General features: G+C 45.4%; 2 protein-coding genes across 3 annotated transcripts; one reads left to right on the top strand and one right to left on the bottom strand.

Annotated features, from left to right (window-relative positions):
• The first annotated feature begins 2,769 nt into the window (after positions 1–2,769).
• On the top strand, positions 2,770–6,261 carry ZNF232 (zinc finger protein 232). Its single transcript, XM_081579055.1, is given in 6 exon segments — positions 2,770–3,127; positions 3,453–3,580; positions 5,461–5,465; positions 5,497–5,566; positions 5,568–5,619; positions 5,622–6,261. Coding segments are annotated over 6 exon segments (1,185 nt in total). The 5' UTR covers positions 2,770–2,794; the 3' UTR covers positions 6,219–6,261.
• Positions 6,262–12,878: 6,617 nt separating this feature from the next.
• Positions 12,879–20,011, bottom strand: ZFP3 (ZFP3 zinc finger protein). Of its 2 annotated transcripts, none has more exons than XM_081579053.1 (2): positions 19,904–20,011; positions 12,879–14,625 (listed from the first exon to the last, which is right to left on the bottom strand). In XM_081579053.1, the coding sequence occupies exon 2, from the start codon at positions 14,615–14,617 to the stop codon at positions 13,094–13,096; it is 1,524 nt and encodes a 507-aa protein (XP_081435179.1). In that variant the 5' UTR covers positions 14,618–14,625; positions 19,904–20,011; the 3' UTR covers positions 12,879–13,093. The 2 variants fall into 2 exon arrangements, with proteins under 2 accessions (XP_081435179.1, XP_081435180.1); XM_081579054.1 differs by lacking the exon at positions 19,904–20,011 and adding an exon at positions 19,108–19,808.
• Between the last annotated feature and the right edge of the window lie 7,188 nt (positions 20,012–27,199).

The raw sequence follows: 27,199 nt of genomic DNA, 5'->3' as shown, positions 1-27,199 counted from the left end.
TTTCCTTCCCGAGAACTCATAATCAGACACATGTTTGTTATCATTGGGGAAGCAGATAGCAGTAATTTCCTCTATCAACAAGTCCTTTTCCCCCACCCCAATTAACTACATCCTTAGATTTCATTTTTCTTTTCACCAGGAATTGTTTTTATTTACTGATGGACATGCATAGGCCTTTTCAAACTGTTCATGGGGTGACAAGCCTAGACAGCATATTAAATAGCAGAGACATCACTTTGCCAACAAAGGTCTGTATAGTCAAAGCTATGGTTTTTCCAGTGGTCATGTAAGGATGTGAGAGTTGGACCACAAAGAAGGCTGAGTGCCGAAGAACTGATGCTTTTGAACTGTGGTGTTGGAGAAGGCTCTTGAGAGTCCCTTGGACAGCAAGGAGATCAAACCAGTCAATCCTAAAGGGAATCAACCCTGAATATTCATTGAAGGACTGATGCTGAAGCTGAAGCTCCAATACTTTGGCCACCTGATGCGAAGAGCCAACTCATTGGAAAAGACCCTGATGCTGGGAAAGATTGAAGGCAAAAGGAGAAGAGGGTGATAGAGGATGAGATAAGTGGATGGCATCATCGACTCATTAGTGGACATGAGTTTGAGCAAATGAAGGACAGGGATGCCTGGCCTGCTGCAGTCCATGGGATCGCAAAAAGTCGGACAGGACTTAGCAACTGAACAACAACAACACTTTCTCCTTAAGTGTAACTTCTTTCTCCGGCTGTGACCCTCTTATCAGGTCTGGGAAGATGTAAGTGGAAAACAGAAAGTAGAGGAGGGAAGGCTGCAAAGAGGCCACGCACTGGGTAGAACTTCCCGGCCACTTCTATCAGCTTGGGCAGGACCCTGGATGCACAACTGAACAGAGAAGCAAGGCACGCCAGCCTTTAGGTAAAAAGTTCGGCCCACACCTGCCCCACCTGCTCCAGGACTGCAATTCCCAGAGCCCTCCACGACAAGGGAGGCTTTGGGTGCGCAGGCGCACACCTGCCCTCCCTGGTCAGCTGGAAGTGCGAGCTGCGCAAAAGTAGCTAGGTGTAAGCTCCGGATCCTCTAAAGTGAAGTTTAGCGGCGGCCCTCAGGGTGTCGCCCACTGGCCCGCTCTGCTGTAGCCGGTCCAGGAAGGCAGCGGCGGTTTCTGCAGTAAGCACACCCCGCGGGCAGCCCTTTGAGGAGCCGAGGACAGATTGCGCGCCTTTGCACGGAAAGGGGTCCAGGTCCCCACGGTTCGTGGAGGGCGGGGGCTGGCCCGGTGCCCCTCTTCTCTGGAGATTCCAGGGCTTAAAGTGAAGGATGGGAAATTGTAACTGGTCAGGCGATCCGGCGGGCCCCGTACTCAGTGCCGTGCGCAGGAATTCAACTGGGAACTGGCCACCGGGGCATCACCCTGAGACACAGGCTTCCGCGCTCATCTTCTGCGCCTCCCTCGTCCGTAGCCAGTGGCCCCTGTTTGTGTGCCTTTAATGGCCTCTGGGTGCGTTCCACCTCCTTCCCTTTATTTATTTATTTATTTATTTTTACTTATCAATTGTTGTTTATTAGGGACCATGATTAGCACTGAATCTCAGTCTGCAGGGAAGAGCTAAGGTGATAACTATGATCTCATCCTCCATTTTGAGACTCAAAACCTGCTAAGTGGGCTCGGAGTGATGCTAAGTTTAATCACTTGGTTAGTGATTGAGACAGACCTCTCCACTGGAAAGGTAGTTTTCCTTTGGTAATGGGTAGATCATGTGTGGGGTGATATGTTGGCACCATGTGAATACCCCAAATACCCCACAATCTTCTGTCTAAGATCTTTACATCCACTGATGACAAAGGCCCTGGTCTGACATCATTTTACCCTCATGCAGCCAATCCACACAGTTCCTATGCTGCTGCTGCTGCGTCTCTTCAGTCGTGTCTGACTCTGTGCAACCCCATAGACAGCAGCCCACCAGGCTCTGCCATCCCTGGGATTCTCCAGGCAAGAACACTGGAGTGGGTTGCCACTTCCTTCTCCAGTGCATGAAAGGGAAAAGTGAAAGGGAAGCCGCTCAGTCGTGTCCGACTCTTTGAGACCCCATAGACTGTAGCCTACCAGGCTCCTCCATCCATGGGGTTTTCCAGGCAAGAGTACTGGAGTGGGCTGCCATTGCCTTCTCCACCACCTCCTTCCCTTTAGATTTTCCTGACGCTGGACACCTTACCCGAGACCAAGTCTTGCCCAATAGCTGCCCCTTAACAGGACCCTGCTACAGATCCTGGGCATTTGAATAAGATTGTCTTAGAGAAAATTTAAACTGTTCTTTTGTTGTGGCCACTACTGAAATTTTAGGAAGAGTGAAGGAGCCATCTGGCAGGAGGCTCCACTCCAACACCTCTGAGAGTCAATAATTGAAAACAGGCAAGTCACCTTGCTCTGAAAGTTGCTCAGCTCCGAGCTCTGGAAACTTGGCTTTTGCTTCAAACTTGTTTCTTCCCGTGAGATTCCAAAACACTCCCCTTTCCCCAACCCCCGTGCTGTTTTCTCCTGCTATAGCCTTTATCAAGCTGTAATATGTAGTGTAGAAAACACTTTATGTAATCTGTCTACCAGACTTTCTCAAAGGCAATGACACTAGAATAGGAATTTGAGGAGGGATGGAGAAGTAAAGATTAAAGGATATAGTATAGGGTTTGGCTCTTGGTAGATGCTGAGTGTGTATTTAATGAATGAAAAACAAAAAAGTTCTGCTTATATTACAGCATGCCCCTGAAAGACTCTGGTTGGTATGGGTCTTCTCCAGAGCCAATCCAAGCTAGGATGGCTGTATCACTAACAGCAGCTAAAACTCTGGCCCTTCAAGATACACAGGATCAGGAAAAGGTTATGATGATGGAGCCAAAGGAAGAGGAACAGACTTGGGAGTGTGAGAGCAGACGACATGGGAACCACTCTCCCAGTCAAGAGATCTTCCGCCAGCGCTTCAGGCAGCTCTGCTACCAAGAGACTCCTCGTCCCCTGGAGGCCCTGAGCCAACTAAGGGTCCTCTGCTGTGAGAGGCTGAGGTCCGAGAGGCACACCAAGGAGCATATCCTAGAGTTACTGGTGCTGGAACAATTCCTGACCATCCTGCCCAAGGAGCTCCAACCCTGGGTGTGGGGACATCACCCTAAGAGTGGAGAGAAGGCTGTGACTGTGCTGGAGGATTTAGGACCCCAGGTGGAAAGGGGAACATACGATCTGTTGTATGATCAATGACCTTCAGCCTGACAGAAGGACAGTAGTAGGGGGAGTTGCCAAGTTCAAAACTGTTTGGGGCCAAAGAAGAACAGTGAATGTGTGTTTCTGTCTTTTCTACCTTCAATCCCTGAATGAGATTCTAGCTCCTCTTCCTGCCCCTGTGCTGTGAGGAGGCTCTCTAAAGTCTCCTTGAAAGCTTTGGTCCCACAGAAACCAAGTGGTACCTGATCACCCCCAGGTCCCAGGCCTTGTGTGTGGACCTGCATGGGAAGAGTGATGGGAGAAGGCAGCTCTGGGAACAGCCCGGGAGAAACCAAGCTTCCAGCTGCAGCCTATGGAGCCCTGGCCCTTCCCGGAGAGTGTTGAGTAGCAGGATTCTGTGGGGAGGGAGGGAAGGAGGAGGGAGTATAAAGGGCACAGAGCAGGAGCTCAGAAGCTGTCATCATCCTGGCCTTACTGTTCTTATCACTTAGGTGAGAGATGTCATCACCCACAAAATTAGGAATAATGATAACCTACCTTATGTGGTAGCTCTAAGGATTAAATTTCTAGTGTATCTGGCTATAAAACCTCACCAGCATTTCTTGGTTTAGAGAGCCCTAAGTGCGTGCATGCTCAGTTGTGTCTGACTCTTTGTGACCCTATGGACTGCAGCCCACCAGGCTCCTCTGACCATGGGATTTTCCAAACAAGAATACTGGAGTGGATTGCCATCTCCTTTTCTAGAGGTCTTCCCAACCCAAGAATCAAACCTGCATCTCCCGTGTCTCCCGCACTGCAGGTGGATTCTTTACTGTTGAGCCACTGGGGAAGCTCCGAGAGCCCTGAAGCAGGACCAGAAAATACTTCATTCACTTTTGGCCTCATCATTTTCACTGCCCCGAGCTACAGGGCAGCCTGGAAATCTTTTCTCTTTGAACTTTTTCATGGCTCCCAAAACACACTTTGTAATCTGTAAGGCATTCCATGTGAGACACAGCCTGTCATCACCTTTCTCTACCACCTACTCCCTATCTAAAAGCCCCATCTGAAACTCCCTTTTGTCTACACTTCTGCCCTTCAGATTTACCACAAGAACTTCCTCCCCAGCTTTCATCCATCACCATAAAGATCCTCTCCTCTCTGTCTATGGCTGACCCTAGACTGAGAGCCTCAGGACCATACACTGTCCTTGCTGAGCACTGTATAGCCTCATAAACTATCAGAAACGTGACATGAATATGTTGCTAATCAAGAAGATTCTATTTAATGCTTGGTTTTACACCATAACTCCACCACCACAAGACATAAGCATCTGAAAATTCAAATTCTTATTAGCAACAAAACAGGAAAAACAAAAAATGGAGATTAATCTTAGTGTCTATTCCAAAAGTATGTTTTTACTTCCCAGCACTTCCTTCCCTTTCTTGCAGAGTTTTCCTTGTCTCCTTTACCTCTGTTTCATAAGTCTCTCTTCAGAGCTAACTATTGTTTGATTTTTTTTTTCCTGGTAAGCATGTTTCAAATTTCCTTAACCACAAGCATTTAACCTGGAAAAAAGATGTATTTTTAAAGTTTGGCATTACCTTATAACCATTGCTGTTTGTCCTTTTTAGATTATAGAAAGCATTACAGACAATTAAAACCACAAAGTGTTACAGACTTTTTAAAGATGAAAAGGCAAAGCATTCGTTCCTTCTTTTTTTAAAGAGCAGGTCAAAGGGAAAGGCCAAGAGCACCAAGCAGGTAGTCATCCCTTCAGTAAAGAGCCAGCCGGTTGGGGACCCTTTTCTGTGACTACAGACTGGAGAAGCAAGGGTTGACTGGGAAGAGGTGAAGGTCACAAAGTCAGAGGGGCAGGGTCTTTGTGCCTTTAGGAACATGCTTTTCCATCACCCTGCGATTCTCATTTTTCCTTTATACAACATCAGTTAACCACTCCTCAGTTTCTTGAAAATATTAACTTTTTCTCATATTTTTAAAGAGTAAATAAATCCTAAAAAGAAGATCCTGCCTTGAAATTTGTTTTATTTTTCAAATAACATTTTTGCAGTGTTCCATAAATTAAAAAAAAAAATTAGAAAAGAACAGATAAGGAGGAGGGACGAGAAAAACAGAAGCTTCCTGTATACAGTCCCATCACCAAGAGATGACCTCATATTTAAGTGACTGTCCTTCTATTCTGTTGTGTGTATACTGAATATTTTTTAAGCTTTTATTTTCATGCCAGAAATCCTAATCCAAGTATCATTTCTCTGTACACTCAGAACAGGTATATCTGCAGTTTCCATCAAACATTGCAGAAGATGATGCAGAGACCAAGGACAAAGGATCATTGCCACAACCACCCATTACTGAAGTAGAATCACAGGTGCTCAGAAAAACTCACCACCAGCACCGCTACCTTTGAAGCTGCCTCTGAAGGTGAGGGCCTTTAGAGTAGCAGCAGAGAAATCTTAAAAGGGAGAGACTAAGGGAGTCCCCCACTCAGGGGATAAGCTTCAGACAGATGGTTGTAACCCATAAGACAACTCCCACAGGGAAGAAAGACCATAAATGCAGTGAATGTGATAAAGCCTTCATTTATAACTCACACCTTATAATCCACCAGAGAATTCATTCTGGAGAGAAAACCTGTAAGTACAGTGACTGTGGGAAAATGTTCAACCAGAGTTCAAACCTCATTCAGCATCAGAGAATTCATACAGGAGAGAAAGCCTACAAGTGCTCTGCCTGTGGGAAGTCCTTCAGGTGGAGTGCTCATCTTGTTCAGCATCAGAGGATTCATTCCAGGGAGAAGCCCTACAAGTGTAATGAGTGTGGGAAAGCCTTCAGCCAAAGCTCCTATCTAAGTCAGCGTCTGAGAATCCACAGTGGAGAGAAACCTTTCATCTGTAAAGAATGTGGGAAAGCCTACAGATGGAGTTCCAAGCTTATCAGATACCAAAGAGATCATGCCAGAGAAGAGCCTTCCCTGTGGACTGAGGGTGAGAAAGTCTCCAAGCAGAGTTGTACTTTTGTCTAATCAGTTTTAGGATTAGATTCCATAAAAGTTATAAGCGCCTTGAGATTTTTCCTGTGTCTTGATTTAGGAAAAACTGTATCTAGTCCTACTACCTGCAGGTCATCACTTCACACCCTCTGTTTGAGATGACTGTATCAACTAGCATACCTTTGGCTTCAAGTAACAGCCAACATGCCAACTTCATTAGAGTTCTGGGTCTGGCACAGAGCCACTGTGCAGGTAATGGCCATCCTATATTAGTATTATGAATGGGTCTTTGATCCTGGTCCTTCCTCAGCCCCACAGTAATCTGCCTGTTGGGCCAGGGTCCCATCTACAACTGTCCAAGCATGAGACAGAAACCACACTTGTTATTTGAGCAGGGAAAGTTTAATATAAAGAAGTATTAACTAGTCAAGGGGAATGATTTATTAAAGGAGATAAAGAGATCTTAAGAATATAGGACCAGCAGCCTGTGGAACAGCTATTACCTCTAGGGAGAGCCACACACAAATAGCCCAGGACTCTGGACTGGTGTGGCTGCTCTAGTGGTGCATGAGAGCTGGTCTGTAGAGGCGTGCAACAGCCAGTTCACACCTTTTCACCAGCCTGCATTGAAATTGGTGATGGTGGGAGTTCACTGTGGAAGTCAGGGCTTAAAAAAAAAAAAAGTTGTTAAGTATTGATGAACATGACACTGGCTGGTAAAGTTCATCAAGGTGATACAGGCCAGGGCAGGAAGCCACTGGTTGAGGTACCTGCAAACTCACCAGAGGACGGGTGCCACATGGTAGGGACAAGAAGGGAAAACTACCAGGACCAGAAGCCCCTTCCTCTTTGCTTTGCCCCTCAAGTGCCCTTTAGTGGCAAAGGCCTTCCTGACTCTCATATACAAGTTTTTATTTCTCTCTCACATAAATGTCCAGACACGAGCTGGCGGTCAGCAAACAGCCCACAGGCTAAATCCAGCTTGTGACCAGTTTTTTTTATAGCCCACAAGCTAAGAATCACTTTTATATTTTTAAATGTAAAAAGCAGGGGGGAAAAAAAAAGAAGTGTGGCTCACAAAGCCTGAAATGTTTACTTCTGGTGCCTTTACAGGAAAAGTTTGCCAAGCCCTGGTCTAAGGGACAACTGAGTTTAGTTTCACCAGATACTTCAAGGACCCACTTTGCTCCTTCATCCCCTAGACTAGGATGGGTTTGCCTGCATGGTTGATGCTGGATCATTACTGCATCCACATTCCAGCTTCTAGGAAAAGTGAAGTAACAGTCTCAAGGACAGGCAGTTTCCTTTTCACCAGGTGTCACAGAAGGTGCCCCAACTGAATCTTGGTGAAGATTCAGTTACACTGCCACATCCACCTACCACTGGAAAACACCTCCAGCTGGGTGACAGTTTGACCAATTAAAACCCAAGGGGAAGGAGAGAAGCAATTTAGAAAGACAATGAGCAGTGCTCCACCCCATGGAACATCTCCCCACTTCTGCAACCTGGTGCTGCAGGTTGACTGGGGAAGGGGTGTCCTGGTCCCAGAAATGGCAGAGTAGGATTGGGGAAGCAGAGAATGACTCCCACTTGGGAGTCAAGGGAGTGGAGTGTGGATTACAGTCCTCCTGTGACCAAGGTTTCAGCTCGTTCCCACCACAGCCCAGCTCAGAGAATGCCGATGTACCCAGCAGATCAAGGTTAAAGAAGAGTTTGTCTCCTTTCTTGATGACTTTTTAGGAAATCTTTGGAAGCTGACCCAGACCTTCGCTCACTCCAATGTATAACCACACTTCTTAGCAAAAGGCGTCAAATGATCAACTTTGCAGGCCCCCTGCCCTCATCCCCTCCACATCTGTCTTCTTAGTCCCTCCAGCAGCCCCAGAGGACAATGCTTTCTTCTTTCTGAAGCCAAACCTGCCTTCTGTACCTTGAGTCTGTCCTTCCCCACTGCCACTAAGCTAAATTTTGGTAGGTAGTTATTAGATAATTATCTTAATAGGCCTGGTTGTAAGTCGGAAGGCACCTAGGGGATGGCAAGTGAACGCCTGGGAACAGCGTTAAGAAATCCCACCTTGAAATGCGAAACATCCTCACGAACGACCTGAGAACGACACCGGCCCAGGTCCCGGGTGGTGGGCGCCCCTGGACTTGACTTGGGGGTCAGCGTAGGGCAGCGGCCCACGCTCACTCCGGGCCCTCAGACCTCTCGCCCCACTGGTCACCAGCAAAAAGGCAGCTCGGGCTTCGGCCAATCAGCGCGGCGTGCCTCCCGCCCTGCCCGCCAGGTGGCGCACGAAGGAGGGTTGCTCGGCTTCCGAGCGCGGCCCCAGCTGCAGGGCTCGCGCCCTGACTCGACGCGGCTCCTTCCTCTTGGTCCCGGAGGCAGTGGCGGCCGAGCGCCTTCGGTGACTTCTTAAAGGTTTGGAGGTGCCGGCAAAGTTGGGTCCACCGATGAAAACACTGCCTGCAAAGCGTGGTACAAATAAGTAGAACATCAGCGTTCTCGTCGGCGGCACAGCAGGAAAGATGCGAGTCGCGTCCGAGTCCCCGTGAGAAGCCCAGAGCTGGAGACAGGGAAGTGGCAGGGTCGGCCAGGGGCTGGGGAAGGGTGAGCTCGTGTCCTGGCTGGCCTCGTCGGCCGCCGCTCCCCAGCTCTCAGGGAGGAGGCGGGCTTCCTGCTCCATGGGAGAACCGAAGCCTTCTCTCCTACTTCCACTCCACGGCGCTGACCGCTGCTGCAGAGTTCAGGTCTCCACCAGCCTCGTGGCACGCAGCCCCAGACGTGTCGTAGGCGCTCAGCCTGAGGTTGATGAATGTGCAAGGACCCACGTTATTGAAGCTCCGCCCTCAGGTTATCACCAGAATCGCACCCCACTTCCCGCTGGATTTTACTGAGGCTCCAACTCCCGTCCATTTTCAGGGGTTCACCCAAGGGCACAGTCTTGGCATAGCTTCATCTCCAAAGCGGAGGGAAATGTGATGAGGGAGAGGTTATTGCGGATTACTTGGTAATTTGTGTTATAAGTAAACGTTTGATTTCAAAACGTGTAAGGGACTACAGGGGTTCAAAGATGAGTTTCAGATGGTCCATGAATTCCCTGAATTTGCATGCACATTTTTCTAGGCAGAATTTTCTGGAGTTTCAAAGATCCTAGACCCAACAACCTGAGGAAGGTGCCTTAGACCAGGAGTCACTTAAAAGAACATGTTAAAACAAAACAATAATAAACACCAGCCCAGAAATCTCAGTAACATTTAAAAATAAAAAGAACCATTCAGATGATGGGGGAGGGGTTGTTTTTATTTTTTTGCCCGCTAAGCTTGTGGGATCTTAGTTCCTCTACCAGGTATTGAACCGTGCCCTCAGGCAGTGAAAGCATAGAGTCCTAACCACTGGACCACCACGGAATTCCAATCCGGAATATCTTACATTAAGTTGTTAATCGTGAAAAACTATATATATCTAGATAAAGAAAGTAGGTAACATTTGCCCTGTTATGAAAGACTGAGGATCTCACCAAGCAAAGGACAGTGAACAGCATTGCAAAACTGGAAGGTACCACAGCACATGTTGGTGAAATTTATAGGTTGTATAGTACTAAGGTGAACTTAGTGAACTATAGGATGGCAAGAAACTGGCAAAACTTTTTTTTTTTTTTCTGCCCTGCTAGGCAGGTGGGATCTTAGTTCCTCAACCAGGGATGGAAACTGTGCCCCCTGCAGTACAAGCAAGGAGTCTTAACCACTGGGCCACCAGGAAAGCCCCAAAGTCATATTAAGACCATAATGAAACAATGTATGTTGGAATATACATTAGAAAGGCATCAAATCAATAGAATTGTAAAGAAATACTTTATTTACACAAAGTGTTAGAATACCAGTAAAACTGTTTAATTAGGGAAGGGTGAAAATACACACGGACATAGCTGCAAAAATCCTGAAGGGTATTTCTGGGTATTTTAGTAGGTCTTTGAGATTGTGAAGCCTGGTATTTTTAATGGGTCTAACATTAAGAAAACTTAGTCTTTTCTTTCCTTGACAGAATTCTACTTGCTCTAGATTATGACTACCAGTCGTAATTACATTATGGTCAGATTTTGGCTCCCAAGTAAATTGAGGGGGAGGGGGCAAACAAGGAAAAGAGAGGAGTCTTTCTGAGCTAGCTGGGTGAGAGGTGGTAAAGGCAGGAAATGAGGTTACAGGAAGTGTGTATGTAAGAAGGTGGAAATAATTTCATTCGCCAGAACTTCTCTTGGGAAAACACTAATATATGTTGGCAGATTCTTCTTAGAATGAGATAGAACTTCCTCCCTTAACATTAGGATCAAGCACAACAAAAATTGGTCACAAAATTGCATCTAATGTTCCAATAGTATATTTAACTGAAGGGTTTTTTTTTTTTTCTATTTGCTAAGCAGTGGGTTTAAGAAGGTAATGGAGCTGGAGCTGGAGGTGGGAGTGGGGGGAGACTCATTATCTGGCAAGAAAAAAGGAGCTGAAGTGATAAACCTGAGAGGGAAGGACAAAGAGAAAATTTTTCAGTGGCAGTTGGTCCAAGAAGGGAACTCTGAGAACAAAATGTCTAACAGGATATGAACCTCCTTCTCCACTTCTTAACACACCAAAATCTTCAGTAAAGCCAGTATTACTCATGGGTATGTTTGTGTGAGGGGATCCTTTGTGGGGTGCTAAAGAGGTGCTGAGTTCCATATTAAGGGCTGGCAAGCGGTGTATGTGCCAATAAAATGTTCAAACACAGGAATCAGAAGTTAAGGGAATGGGTGACATCCAGGTTTCATGTGAGAAAGATGTTTGGGTATAATTCAACTTGAGCTTGAGCAATGAAAAAAGGAACGAGAGCACACTGCACTTGTAATCACCCATGGAAAGAGGTAAGTTAAAGAACTGCTAAAGTCTATTAGAGAAAGAGGTATCTGGAAGGATGTGGAAACTGTGTAATCAAGCGTCTTATTTTACAGCCCTTTTCTCAAGCCAAGGGCATGAGCCTGGGGGGACACATATTGGGACACAAGAATAAACCCATTTGATGGGTTTGGGCTGTGACCAATTATGTTTCCAAGGACACGATTTAAATCAGCTATATTCAAATTCACGTAGTAATTAATAACAGAAAATGTACAAAGGATTTTGAATAAGGCAGTAATGCATCCACCTACCCAGAATACAGCATAGTGCTTCGGAGCACAGCTCAGGGCTGGAGTCTTGGCTCTAGCACTTATTAGCTGTGTGATTATGAGCTTGATCATGTGATCAAGTTACCTGACATATCCCTGCCCCTCACCTTTCAAACTGGGCTAGAGTACCCAGATCACTGATGGTTACACAACTCTATAAACTAAAGCGCATTCAATTGAACACTTAGAACAGGAGAATTTTATGGTATGTAAATTATATGACAATAAAGCTGTTTTGTCTGTTTTTAAAAAGAGAGGACCCACATCATAGGGAGGCTGTAAAAATAAAAATGTAAACTGTCTGGCATTGTGCCTGACACATACTAAAAATTCAATAAATACTAGTGATTAGTGTTAGTGTAATAAAGAGATTAAAGAATAAAACACTGAAGATACATAAAATTAAATTTTTTAAAAAGAGTCGAGGAATTATTGGGCTGGTTGAAACTTGAGATCATTTAGTTCAACTCCCCTTATTTTACAGATGAGGAAACTAGGGATCACAGGTGAAGTGCCTTATTCAAGGTCTAGTTCTTAGACCAAACCCCAAGCCTGCTGGATTCTCGTTAGTGCAATTCCCACTACCTCAGAAAGATTGCCTCAGAAACACTGACACATGAAAAATTGAGGATGTGTTTCCTTGGAGGAAAAAGAAACACATAGGAGAACACAGAAAACACATGTAGAGATATTGAAGAGAATTCCAAGGTCAAGGGCAAACTGAGAAGGGGCTATCACATTCTGATCCATGAACCAAGGCCCCCAACAGTGGTCATGAGAGCTTAAGTGCTTTGGCAAGGCAGAGGCCTGGTCAGTCAAGTGAACCTGCTCCACTGTGGCCTGGTACCTGCTGACAGTGAAGCTGCACAGTCCTCTTTGAGCTACTTCCTAATGCAGGATCTGTCAGCAGCAGCAGGAACTGGGGCCAAAAGTGAATGCAGCAGAGTTCTTGGAAGCAGTCAGTCTGAGCGGCTGTGAAGTGGGAAGTGGCTGTGAAAGAGCTGCTTCTACTCATGTTGAGAGGGCTGGCCTCACTTGTTTATCCCCTGGCCTTGCTAATTAGCCCCTCTGGATTCTGAGGGCCTTCACTTATGATCCTGTAAGTTGCCTGTCAGTTTCCTCCATCAGGGCACCTCTTCAAATCACTGAGGAAGCCCTAGATGGGAGATGACTCAAGTTTCCTGCTTCTTCATTAATACTGCCATCTTCTAAGGAAACTTGATAGTTTGGAACGTTTTGAAGCTAATAAAGCTTACTAAATCCCAATGCTAAACAGTGGAAAAGACAGAGAGGTATGTCTCCTAGGCCATGACTTTAACATTTCAGAGGTTAATATTCAAGGGGTCAACTGTGCCATTCCTAGGAGGTGGTGGAATCACATTCCTCTGTTTTTCCTGAATAGTAACAATTTGGGCTAGATGGCTGGTGCAGACCCCTAATGTCATGTGATCCACTGGGGGGGAGGAGGAAGGGGAGGAAAAAGGAAAGAGGAGAATTAAGGCCCGAAACTGCTTTTATGATTTAACTCAGTACAGTGAAATGTCTCAATGAACAGTTCATAAAAGTGCCTCATCCTTTTTTGTCCAGCTGCTTAAATAAAAATCAGTACAAGGACAGGGGAGGTTCTGCCCATTCATCTGATCTGAGAACGCGAGGTGCAGATTAAGAACACTTCAGCTTTTCCCTCAGAAGGCTTTCCTGTTTCGCAGATCATTCCATACAGTGGACACTTTGATGTCGGAGGAGGTGAGAGCTCCGACTGAAGGTCTTCTGGCATTCTTGGCACTCGTAAGGCTTCTCTCCAGTGTGAATTCTCTGATGTATGATAAGCTGGGAATGCTGGCTGAATGTCTTCTCACATTCATTACATTCGTAAGGTTTCTCTCCAATGTGGATTTTCTGGTGGAGAAGCAGCTCCGAGTTGTCCCAAAAGGTTCTGGCGCATTCATTACACTGATGAGGTTTCTCTCCAGTATGAATTCTCTGGTGGACGATAAGGTGAGAGGTCCGTCTAAAAGCCTTCCCACACTCAAAGCACTCATAGGGTTTCTCTCCAGTGTGAATTCTCTCATGTCTAAGAAGTTCCGAGTTTCCCCTAAAGGCCTTTCCACATTCCTTACAAACGTAGGGCTTCTCACCAGTATGAATTCTAATATGCCTGATTATCTCTGAGTTCTGGCCAAAAGTTTTCCCACATTCATTACATTCATACGGTTTGTCTCCTGTGTGAATTCTTTGATGCCGGATGAGCTCGGAACTCTGCCCGAAGCCTTTCCCACACTCGTTACATAGATAGGGTTTTTCTCCAGTATGAATTTTCTGGTGTCTAATAAGGCCTGAACTATGCTTGAAGGCTTTGCCACACTCATTGCATTCATGGTATCTTTCTTCAGTATGAATTCTCTGATGCTGAATAAGCTGTGAGCTAACCCTAAAGGTCTTTCCACATTCATTACATTCATATGGTTTCTCCCCGGTGTGGATTCTCTGATGTAGGATAAGGGCTGAATTCTGACTGAAGGCTTTACCGCATTCTTCACATTTATAAGGTCTCTCTCCAGTGTGAATTCTATGATGGTGGATGAGATGTGAACTCTGAATGAAGGCCTTTCCACATTCATTACAGGCAAAGGGCTTCTCTCCAGCGTGAATTCTCAGGTGCCTTCGAAGGCTTGAGTTAGTTCCAAATGTTTTTCCACATTCTTTGCATTCAAAGGGTTTCTCTCCACTATGAACTCGCATATGCTGAATAAGATGTGAGTTCTGATTAAAGGCTTTCCCGCATTCTTTGCAGGTATGAGGCTTTTCTCCCATAGAACTTCTGTGTGTTTTGTTAGGTCCTAAATTCTCTATGAAGTTCTGGCCAGAAGTAGCAAATGTGCTAACTCCCTCTACTGTGGTGTCTCCCTGACGTGTGAGCAGGTTAGAGCTGAGACTGCAGACTCGCTCACTCTCATCCTTCTCTTGATCTTTCTCACTGGAGGGTGATTTCTTAAAGATAATCAACTCTGATGAAAAGTCCCTCTCCTCAGACGACTCCTGCCCCAGAATCTTTTCTGTAGACTCTCCGGAATGCTCCTCCAATATGTCTTCTTCACATGCTGCTCCAAACTCACGACCCTGGCACACCACCTTTGGAAGTTTTTCTTCCATTTTTTCTAAAAATGCCCCATGTGGCTGAGATTCTTCAGGAATTTCTTCCTTGGGAATTACCTCCTTGTTCTCAGTCCCCATCTCACAATCTGAAATGAGAGAAGTAAGTCTGTGAAGTGGCTATATCACAGCTAAATGAAGCCCATGCTAGGAAGTATGGAGCTCGACAGGGTTCTGACAGCACTCTCTGTATTTGGTGAGATTATAGGATGCTATGGAAGAGAAGAGAAAGCTTCAAGATTATGGTGGACATGCTACACAAATAGCAGACGCTGACTGAAGAGAGTGAGAGGAATGATCAGAGGAAGAGATTTAAGGCTAGAGACAGGAAATGGATGGTAAGAAGATGCTGATAAAAGTTCCATAATATTAGCAGTGAGTTGGGACAGAACCTGAGGTTGGTAAGGAAAATATTTAAGGAAAATTGTGGCCATATTAATAGATAATATATGGAAAAGGTTGGGAGAAGGGACAAAAATGACTAATATGACTTTGGAGTTTATAAAGGAAGTAACCAGAAATGAGTAGCAAGAAGAGCTATCTTTAGCCCAGTGCTGTAGTGCTCACCAGCTCTACAGAATAGGGGACTGTATATGTTGTAGGGATCACCCATTCAGAAGGTTAACATGACTTAGCTACAATGGGCACAGAAGGAACCACACTTGACTCCTTTATATTTGGATGAAGTAAGGTTCTAGCTTAATTTTCTCCAGATGGTTACTAAACTGTATAAATACCTAATTTTCCCTACTAATTTGAAATGCCTCCTATACCACAGTCTAAAATTCCACATATATATATATATCTCTGGGTCAATTTCCAGACTCCTTTCAGTTCTCCTGATCTGTCTATTCCTTCTCTAATACCAAACTGTTCAACCTACTATAGCTTAAAAAGTTTTAATATGTTAGAGAAAGTTCTCCCTTATTAGTCTTCTTTTACAAAAACTTCCCGTCTATTCTACTTTTCCAAATGAATTTTAGTATAATTTTTAAAAATTTCCAAACTTACCCTGATGCTTTTATATCTATCACATCTCTGTATGTCTTCTCTTTTAGTGAGTTTTCCTTATATTTTCTAACTGGTTGTTATTATATATATGTTTGTAATGTTGTTTTACTTACGAGTATTGTAATTGGTTCCTTTATGTAATTTTCTTAGCACTTTTATAAATCTAAAAGCCTGTATTTTTTAAAAGACTTCTAAAATGCTATGGCAAGGATTTTTAGTTGTCTATCCCAATCTCCCCTCTTCCTCACCTCATCAACAACAGAATAATGAATTTACTTCTGTAGCAACAAGGCTACCTAAGGAAATGTATTCTCTAGCTTTCTTTGCAGCTAGGTTTGGGGACATCACCAACTTCTGGCCAATGAGACAGTAAAATGCAAATGAAAGCACAAGGGACTTCTGGGATATCTACTTAAAGGTAAGGGGATACATTTCTTCACCCTCCCTGGGGCTGTGCCTGGGGCATTAGGTGACAGCTGGAGTGCCACCTCAGACCATTCATTCACCGGCATGCCCTGAACCAGAGCAGGAAGGAACCTGGGTCCCTGGTGACTCTGTGAAGCTGCCAGACCAGTCCTGGAATGCCTGCCTCTGGATTTATCTAAGAGAAAAATGAGGTTTTTCCTTGCTTAAGTCATTATGGTTTTTTTATTTATGAAGTCAGACTTGCTACTAACAGGTACAATGGCCCCAGAGATTTAGCAAGGGTAATAGTAGTAGTGTGAATGAAGAGGAAACAGACTAGAGAAATGTTTGAGAAGACAAATCCTCTAAGACTTGGGGTATGATTGAATACAGGCATGAGATAGGTATAATTAGATGGATAGTGGTACCACCAAGGTTGGGAATATTGAGGAAAAGCTAGTTTAGGAAGGAAGATGACAAGTGAGCTCTGTTTTGGACAAGATGAGTTTCAACACATCCATACAGAAGTATCAAAGCATCAGCCAAAATATATTGGTCTAAAGCTTACAGCAGTCAGGACGTGAGATACAGACTTGACAGTACTCAGCATAAGCAGTAATGAATACAATATGAGAACTGTCAGATACTGAAGACAGAAACCTAGAAAGCCAAAGCCAACATTCAAGAGTACTCCAGTTAAATTCCATGTTCACTCCAGATCCTTCAACTTTTCTCCACCCTGCTCTCTGCCCCAGAAGGCTAACCTGCACAGCACTCACCAACAGGCCCTCTGGCTTCCAGTTGTGTTTTACCAATGGGGAGCCCCAGCAGGAGGCTGGAAGGAGGGAGGAGAGTGAGGTCGGAGTATTTATCCTCCTGGTTCCTTCCTATGAGGTCTCCTTGAGCTCCTGGTGCCCTTCAACTGAAGTTCATTACTCGTCTCAAGGAGTCTGTCCTACCCAACTGTCTCATATGGGTTCCAGGACCTCTCCTTCTTCTTATCTCTTCTGGTCTAGGGCTGGTGACTACTCTGCTATTGCCCGTCCCAGGTTCCTCAACACCCTTCCCATACCCATACCTTTTACAACTAACTTCTTTGCAAATAAATCTTACTCAAATTATCCTAATTTGAGCAAAGTACCTGTTTCCTGTTAGAACCCTAATGATAAAGGGGTAGTGAGAGGAATATAAGCCCTCCAGGAAGAGAAAGAAGGGTTAATGAAGTAGAAGTACCAGAATACAGAGGCATAGAGGTCACCAAAGCCATGGCAGAGGGAACAACAAAGTATCACACACAGCTGATAGATCCAGTAGGATAAGAACTGGAAAACATCTGCCAAGTAGTCACAGATGACATGTGAGAACAGAGTCAGTGGAATGACAGCAGCAGAAACCAGGTGGCAGTGGACTGATTAGTAAATTTGCTGCTTCTTTCAGAAAATTTAGATGAAAGGAGAGGACCAAGATGGGCACTAGTGCAAAAGGCCAAAGAAAATCAAGGAAGGATTTTCTCCAATGGTAGAGAGTTGAATATGCTTATATTAGAAAGGATGGTGCCAGTAGAGAGAAAGCCTAAGAGGAAAGAAAAGATGAGATTAGTGAAGAAATGAAGATTCTCAGAGGCAGGAGAGACTGGGGAAGGGGAAAGGGGGAATTTTGGAGGTGCCCTTTGTACTGCCCTTTTTCTCTGCCCAGACTCCAGTCATCCAAAGGATCATACCCTGAGGCCTCCCGAGTCACTCAGGGGTGCAGCCCTGGTAAGCTCCATCCCCTGACACCTGGAAGGAACCTTAGCTCTTTCTGCTACCCCTAAAAATGAACTGGAATCTTCTTCAGCTTTCCCCCACTCAGTGCTTTCTCTAATTTTCCCATGGAAAAAAGGCAGACACTCAAAACCTGGATTTCCCTTTTCCATTGAAGTTTTTGAAAATTATAGATAATGTGTCCTATATAACTGTAAGAACTCATCGTAGAAAATTTAGCTCTCTTCTTCAACCATGGTACTATTTGAGTTAGGAAGTGCTGTCTTAAATAAATTTCCCTCTAATGCTCATGCAAGAACAAGTTCCACAAGCTGGTATTTCAGTCCCTATCTACTTCTGACCCCTCTCTGGCCTTTCCTTTTCACCACCATCTCTCCTATAGTTACTTATTTTCTATCATCTAGCTCCTTACAAAATCAACATTCATAAAACTTACATCTGTCTCACACCATATGGAAAATCATGTGTTCACAGAAAAACAAGACACAAGACATAGAAGTTAGGCATGTATATCTATCCCCAACTTCAACACCTGGTTCAAAATTCTAATCCAGGAAGTCTTCCCCAATTAAATTTTGCCCCGATTATTTTTACTTTGCATTCCACCAGTGCCACAATATTAATGCCATTCGTTAAATATTGTTTTGTTTTATAGACACCTTCTCATGTATTAAAAAAACCATCCTTCTTTCTTTTTTTTCTTTTGGCCACACTTGGAGGCATGTAGGATCTTAGTTTCCAACCAGAACTGGAACCCACGGATCCTGTAGTGGAAGTGCGGAGTCTTAACTACTGAACCACTGGGGAAGTCCCAAAGCCATCCGCCTTGTGACTGATTTTCCCAGAGGCACAGACACACATTAGACCTTGTCCTCATGTGGAAACACTCCACTACTCATAGCACAAATTCAAATTTCCAAACATAATTTCCTATGTTTCTCAATTCTTCACTTTTCTAAATTTGAAATGAGTTTTTTCTGGAGAGAAGATGGATATGCCATCTCAGGAGTAGGCTGAGCACTCTTAGTCCTCAGTTTGGGGGATGACAAGCGTCTGGTGGGTCTCCAAAGTTCAGAACAGAGTTTTCAACTCTGCAGATCTGTATTTCTTTAAATGCACTCAGAAATCCTCATTCACAAAATAATGATGCATAAACCAAATACCCACCAACTTATTAACCACGAGAAATGAAACCTTTAAAGGACCATACTGCCTACATGAGAAGCCACATAAAACAAAAAATTGTTCAGTGGGCTTACAATCATAGCAGGAAGGTTTTTGTGTGTTTGTTTAATAAACGATCCTTAAATAATGATTCTTGGCCTGGGATTAGGTTAGATGCAGAAAAGTCAACTAGAAAAACCTCTGAAAATACTAACTTCCAGGTCCCACCTCAGATCTCTTAGAGTCAGAATCTCCAGGGATAGGCTGTCATCTGTTTCCTTCTTTAGACCATAAGCAAGGATGTTCTATTCATCTTGACATTCCCAGTGCCTAACATATTTCGGGTACCCGGTAAATACACAAGGAATTTGTGTACATGTCTTGTCTACACAAGGAATCTGTGATACCCAGGAGGAAGAACTGGGTATTTCACTCATTTCTGTATCTCAAGAGCCTAGATTGGGGGTCTGACACATTGCTGATGTCAGTAACTAGCTGTAAAAAGAAGCTCCTTTAAAGCACTGTTATCTTCTTTTCCTCTGTTGTCTCTCTGTTCCCACAATCAGCAAGGCTCTATTAACTCTGCGCTCAAACCTACCTCCTTTCCATAACTAACCCTCCTAAGCCCAATATCCCGTCTGCCGGCCCTGGGCACAAGCTGCCAGGAGGCCTGGAGTTTTTGACACTGCCCGCCATTTCGTCCCCGCAGTTTACTTGGGGATGGAATATCTGAGGAAACCACAGCTCCCATCGGTCCCCACGTCAGGACCGAGGAAGGGGGTGTCCCTGCTGCGCCCGTCTGGCGACTGACAGGCAGGAAACCAGGGCGAGGACGGGCCCTGGCCGCGTCCAGGGTTTGTGCAGGTGGGGACCCGGTGGGGCTTGGGGGACCATAACGTCCAAGGTCATATATCGAACCCGGGTCTGGTAGGGGCCTAAACGTCGAGTTTCCGCGGGGCTCGCGGGCCAGGGGCTCGGGAGCCCAGCGCCCTCCGCCCCCCGCCGGGACAGGATGAGGTCTCACCTCAGGCAGCTACCGCCCCACACTCGCCCCGGTCGGGCTCCCCAAGCTTCTCCGCCCGCTCGCTCAGATACCGCAGCTGTTGTCTTGGTTTCACGGGCGACGGGCATCGGCCACTTCCGGTACCCAGGCAGCACTCCAGCCAATCAGCACGCGCCGCACTCCCGGGAGGTACAGGTGGTCGGCTGGCCGGCAACTCCTCACCTTTTCCAGGCTTGCTCTGCCCCGGTTCTCGCCCTCATCGAGCCCCACCTCGCCGCTGCCTCCGACACCAGCTCTCTGAAGTGGCCTTTTGCGCCTGGCAATGCCCACTTCTGCCGGAGGATCACCGACAAGCTGGGTCCTCCGAGTTTCCTAGAACGGCTCCAGGGATGCACTTCCGCCCTGGAACCGGCCGCTCTGCACGCTGATGTCGCTCCCCAAGCATTGATCTGGACTCAAGAAATTGAAAGTTGGCTTCACTTTCTCCTCGGGCAGAGACTGTGTCCTTAACGTCCCCATCTGCATCCCTTATCCCGTCACTTCCTTCGCTGACTCCACGAACCTGGTAAACACAGACCCCTACATCCTAGGAACAGGCCGGTCATCTGCTGGGGGCAAAGGGAGACCCACTCTTGAGGTAAAGGAGGGCTTACTGGAGGGAGTGATGTTTAGGCTGAAATCTGAAGGCCGAGCGGGAATTACCGGGGTTAAGAGTGAAGGGGACAGTGGTTCAGGCAGTGGGAACGTCATTTTACCATAACCTCCTTATTTCTTGAATAGCTTGATAGTTTTCAACTCAGCACCTGTTGTACTTGTTACTTTGTCCGCCACAACCATCGAAGCCCGCGCGCCCTAGAGCCTCTGCTCTTCGACAAGAGAAGCTACCACAATGAGAAGCTGGAGTACAGCAATTGGAGAGTAGCTCCATCACCACAACTAGAGAAAAGCCCATGCAGCAATGGAAGACCCAGCACATCCAAAAAAGAAAAAAATCTTTCAAAAGTGTGGTGTCTGAATCTGCAGCAGCTGGAATGATAGTTAGAAATGCAAAATCTCAGACCCCACCCACAGATCTCCTCAATCAGAAACTGAGGTTAGAGCTCAACAATCTGTGTTTTAACAAGCCCTTCAGGAGTTCTGATGCACTCTAAAATTTCAGTGTCACTGGTTCAGACATTCAGTTCAGTCACTCAGTCTTGTCTGACTCTTTGCGACCCCATGGACTGCAGCATGCCAGGCCACCCTGTCCATCACCAAATCCTGGAGCTTACTCAAGCTCATGTCCTTTGAGTCAGTGATGCCATCCAACCGTCTCATCCTCTGTCATCCCCTTCTCCTTCCAGCCTTCAATCATTCTCAGCATCAGAGTCTTTTCAAATCAGTCAGTTCTTTGAATCAGGTGGCCAAAGTATTGGAGTTTCAGCTGCAGCATCAGTCCTTCCAATGAATATTCAGGACTGATTCCCTTTAGGATGGACTGGTTGGATCTCCTTGCAGTCCAAGGGACTTTCAAGAGTCTTCTCCAACACCACAGTTCAAAAGCATCAATTCTTCTGTGCTCAGCTTTCTTTATAGTCCAACTCTCACATCCATACATGACTACTGGAAAAACCACAGCTTTGACCTGATGGACCTTTGTAGGCAAAGTAATGTCTTTGCTTTTTAATATGCTGTCTAGGTTGGTCATAGCTTTTCTTCCAAGGAGCGTCTTTTAATTTCATGGCTGCAGTCACAATCTGCAGTGATTTTGAAGTCCAAGAAAATAAAATCTTTCACTGTTTCCATTGTTTCCCCATCTATTTGCCATGAAGTGATGGGACCAGATGCCATGATCTTAGTTTTCTAAATGTTGAGTTTCAAGCCAACCTTTTCACTCTCCTCTTTCACTTTCATCAAGAGGCTCTTTAGTTCTGCTTTGCTTTCTGCCATGAGGGTGATGTCATCTGTGTTTCTAAAGTTATTGATATTTCTCCGGCAATCTTGATTCCAGCTTGTGCTTCATCCAGCCCGGCATTTCACATGATGTACTATACATATAAGTTAAATAAGCAGAGTGATGATATACAGCCTTGACATACTTCTTTCCCAATTTGGAACCAGTCTGTTGTTCCATGACCAGTTCTAACTGTGCTTCTTGACCTGCATACTGATTTCTCAGGAGGCATGTCAAGTGGTCTGATATTCCCATCTCTTCAAGAATTTTCCACAGTTTGTAGTGATATACACAGTCAAAGACTTTGGTGTAGTCAATAAAGTAGAAGTAGATGTTTTTCTGGAACTCTCTTGCTTTTTTGATGATCCAATGGATGTTGGTAATTTGATCTCTGGTTCCTCTGCCTTTTCTAAATCCAGCTTGAACATCTGGAATTTCACAGTTCACATACTGTTGAAACCTGGCTTGGAGAATTTTGAGCATTACTTTGCTAGCCAGACATTAACAGTGTTTCATTTGATCAGCCCCAGTATGTGGGTTAAACGGGAAAAGGATAAGTTGTATCCTCCTAGCTACTCCCCTGCCTACCACCTGCTTCACTACACTAGCCAATTTAGAAGCCATCTGGAGCAATAGGGACCTACCAAGGGAAGAAGCCAAGGCATATAGTCCACAAATAGCTGTTCTCATGACTGGGTGTATGAGGATGTGTATGACTGGGTAGGAGCTGGTGTTTCACAGTCTCCTAACAGGTTCAGGACTTCCACGGAATTGCTTCTTACGTGTAAGTATGAGCAGTGTTGCTCCTCTTGAAAAAAAAAAATGGCAGCCAGGAATGTCAGCCACCTCTTGAATTCACACAGACACAGGAACATGGAAAATAAAAGGCATATGGCTCTTGCTCACCCTTGTCCCTTCTCTTCTCTCTATGGGAGATGTGGGGAAGAGGGCTACCAGTACTGGCTACTCTCCTCTCTTAGACTTCAAAACCGTGCCACTTCTCAGAGTAGCTTACAACTCTAGTTTGGACCTAGTTCCGATCATAATTATATTTTCTATCCTCTATGGACAACATTCTAAGCTACTACCAAACTGTTCATAACAGCACTCAGTGTCCCCTGAGAGTTAAATAACATTGTAAATGTAAGTCTTTGTGAGGATTCTTGAAGAAATGACCAAAAGCACCCACCCTGCAAACCTTTATATCTTTCAAAACCCTTCTCTCCCAGGGAATAATCCCAGGCCAGGGCCTGACCTAACACAGGGACACTGGCTTGGTAGCTTTCTCTTCCTGTAAACAGCTCTGCTCTTTGAACTCCCCACATTCATTCTTTTTATCACCATCACCTCTCTCCTCGATCCTGCCTTCCTTTCAATTGCACCAACCTCACAGAAGGAAATGGCAACCCACTCCAGTGTTCTTGCCTGGAGAATCCCAGGGACAGGGGAGTCTGGTGGGCTGCTGTCTATGGGGTCGCACAGAGTCAGACACGACTGAAGCGACTTAGCAGCAGCAGCAGCACAGTACATTCAACACACCAGAGTCTCACTCAGCACGACACAAATGCATCCTGCCTTATGTGACTTAACCATTTCCTATGAACATACCTTTTCCCCCACACAGAGTGTTCCTTAAGAGTCAGCACTGGGTTACACATTTGGAAGAGCCGCCAGCCATGCTGGGCCCATGTTCAGTAGAAAGCGACTGACCTGAAATATTCATATCTCATCTCCACACACTACAGCAACCGGCTAAAGGTGAGTCAAGGCTCAATTAAGTCTTCAGTGTTCCCCTCACACCTTCAGCTATGAAGATGCAAGGAAGTAAAACACAAAGTCAATCTCCTTTTCTAGGGTTAACAATTACCCTGGGGAGCCCAGAGCAACCAGTTCTGAGCCTGATCCAGCAAGGTCATGTTAAAGAAAGAAAGAAAGTGAAGTCACTCAGTTGTGTCCAACTCTTTGCAACTCCATAGACTGTAGCCCACCAGGCTCCTCTATCCATGGAATTTTCTAGGCAAGAGTACTGGAGTGGGTTGCCATTTCCTTCTCCAGGGGATCTTCCCAACCCAGGGATCGAACCTGGGTCTCCCACATTGCGGCAGACGTTTTACCGTCTGAACCATGTTAACATCTTAATGTCTGAGGTCATGTTAACATTGTGCCAAAATATCAGATCCTTCCTGGACAAGTTCTAAACCAAAGAGGTGCCTTCAAGGTCCTGTAAGGTCCACGTCTCTCTCCCTCTCAGGTGAAACCATGGCCCCTTTCACGTGGGATGTGTGTGTGTGTGTGCGCACTCAGTCATGTCTGACTTAAAGGACTGTAGCCCACCAGGCTCCTCCATCCATAGGATTTTTCAGGCACAAGTACTAGAGTGGGTTGCCATTTCCTTCTCCAGGGGATCTTCCTCACGCAGGGATCGAAGCCTTATCTCCTATGTCTCTTACATTGGCAGGCGGATTCTTTACCACTAGTGCTACCTGGGAAGCCCTTCAACATGGGATAAAATGCAGGAGCACCTGAAAATATCACTCTCTAGTCACTGGGCCATGGGTCAGTGCCAGGTAGAGAGGCAGAGAAGAGAAGGCTGCTCTGGCAGAGGGGTCAGTGCTGGGCTTTGAGGAAGGAGAGCTGGAGGTGGTGGCAGGAAATGCATTGGAAATAGACAAAAGCAGAATGTATAAGGGAGCAAGTGATCAGAGGAGAAAACAGAAGAAAACTGTACCCCAGGGCATGAGGCTCCTCTCCAGGGTTCTGGAGTCTTCACAAGGTCAGCAAAATGAGCCCACCTGAGGAGTGTGAGCCTATGTGCTCAAAAGCCTGTGCTCTGCAACCAGAGAAAGCCTATGGACCACAACAAAGACCCAGAACAGCCAAAAAACAGACCCCACATGCCACCAGGGCTAAGACAGCACCTCTAGTGGCTCTGTCCACTGAGCCCCTCATCAAAACGCTTCGAGAAACTGCTGCTAAGTATAGTCTGAATTCCCATGTGAGTGGAAATCATTTGCCATCCAGACCAAGGCAGTCCTACATGAACATTTCTGAGGCTCTATCTTGAGAAAACAACATGCGAGGAGTGTTGTGTCCAAGTCCAAGTGTCTCCCACCATCATGCTGCTGCTGCTGCTAAGTCGCTTCAGTCGTGTCCGACTCTGTGCGACCCCATAGACGGCAGCCCACCAGGCTCCGCCATCCCTGGGATTCTCCAGGCAGGAACACTGGAGTGGGTTGCCATTTCCTTCTCCAATGCATGAAAGTGAAAAGTGAAAGTGAAGTCGCTCAGTCGTGTCCACGCTCATAGGGACAATGTTAGTTCCCAATGTGACTAGAGAACCTGTAGGAGGCCAGAATGACTCCTCACTCATCTTCATGATGCTGTTTTTCCAGCTCAAGATACAGCCCCTAAAAATCATGGATGATATTTGGGAAAGATGAAAACTTGAATTCGAAAAGATACATGCACCCCAACATTCATAACAGCACTATTTACAATAGCCAAAACATGGAAGCAACCTAAATGTCCATCAAGAGATGAATGAACAAACAAGATGTGGTACATATGGAGATAATGGGATATGACTAAGTCATAAAAAAAGAATGAAATACTGTCATTTGCAACAACATGGATGGACCTAGAGATTATCATACTAAGTGAAATAAGTCAAAGACAAATATATGATGTCAGTTATATGTGGAATCTAAAAAATGATATAAATGAACTTATTTACAAAACAGAAACAGACTCACATACATAGAAAATAAACTTATGGTTACCAAAGGGGGAAGGAGAGGGGAAGGGATAATGGAATTTAGGATTAACAGATACACACTACTATATATAAAGTAGATAAGCAGGGCTTCCCTGGTGGCTCAATGATAAAGAATCCACCTGCCAGTGCAGGAGACATCAGTTTGATCCCTGGTCCAGGATGATGCCACATGCCACGGAATAGCTAAACCCTTGCATCACAAATACTGAGCCTCTGCTCTAGAGCCCAGGAGCTGTCACTACTGAAGCCCACACTCTCTAGAGCCTGAGCTCCACAATATGAGAAGCCACTGCAATGAGAAGCCCTGCACCACAAGTAGAGAGTAGTGCCTGCTCTCCAAAACTAGAGAAAAACTGTCACAGCAACAAAGACCCAGAACAGCCAAAAATAATAAATAATTAATTTAGAAAAATAAGGACCTTCCCTAAAGCTCAGTGAACTATATACAGTATCTTGCAATAACCAATGATGGAAAAGAATTTTGAAAAAGGATGTATCCAATCTGTCTATCTATATAACTTATCACTTTGCTGTATACCTGAAACTAGCACAACACGGTAAACCAACTATACTTCGATTTTTTAAGAAACCCTGGATGCACTATTCAGCGCTTCAACAAGATCCTTTCTCTGTGATGCAGCCTCTCAGGTTAATGTTATCCTTTTGCCATCACCCACACTGTTTATTGTTCTTCGTACTTTGTTTTCTGTTACGCCACACCCCTACCCACAATGCTGTCCTTGGGTCCAATGCCACTGAAATCCATAGTTGTGATGACCCTTTGGGGTCCCTCTAAAGCAAAAGTGTCCCTTTGTCTCTTGATGCTTAATTCTGCTGCCAACACCCACACGTTCTCTCTCTAGATTTATCTTGGGCTTGTTTTCTTCCTCCTTGTTCAAACTCTCTCTACCCCTGCAGCAGTGAGTCATTCACATGATCCTCAACTTCACTACATTCATGCCATATACGAAATCATGATAAAGAGATGTTAGTCAGGTAGGCAAAATACAGGCTTTGAGGCACTGTTTAAAAGAAAAATAACAACAAATCCAAACCTTACAAATACTGAACATAGCTTCCAAAGCCCTCTCATATATACTAGCCATGATCAGAGTCTCTGGAAGCTTTGGCTGTCTACAGCAGCTGTAGAAAAGTCCTTCACAGGTGAGGGTGGCTCACAGGATTCAGTGGCTGGTTCAGGTTTACTCAGGTCAGAAGAGGGGAAACCAGATTAGCACCCACATCTTCAGACTCCTCCCCAGGCTCTCCTCATTTCAACCTGGCTTCCCTCCTAGAGTCTCACTGAATACACACCTACCTCCATCTGGCTCAGTCAGTAAAGAATCTACCTGCAATGCAGGAGACCCAGGTTTGATCCCGGGGTCAAGAAGATTCCCTAGAGAAAAAAATGGCACTCCACTCCAGTGCTCTGCCTGGAAAATCTCATGGAAAGAGGAGCCTGGCAGGCTATAGTCCATAGGGTCAGAAGAGTCAAACATGATTTAGTGACTAAACCACCCATCCATCCTTTAGTGGGGCTCTGTTTTGTCTAGGCCAGTTTTGCCACTATTTTGACCAACAATCAGTTCCAGAGAGGAAGTTTTAAATC

Source organism: Giraffa tippelskirchi, chromosome 3, assembly GCF_054371585.1.
Source record: "Giraffa tippelskirchi isolate mGirTip1 chromosome 3, T2T-mGirTip1v1.2.pri, whole genome shotgun sequence".
In the NCBI taxonomy this organism is placed as follows: Eukaryota; Metazoa; Chordata; class Mammalia; order Artiodactyla; family Giraffidae; genus Giraffa; species Giraffa tippelskirchi.
The sequence above is the reverse complement of the archived record's forward strand: the minus strand, read 5'-3'. Positions and strand labels throughout refer to the sequence as shown.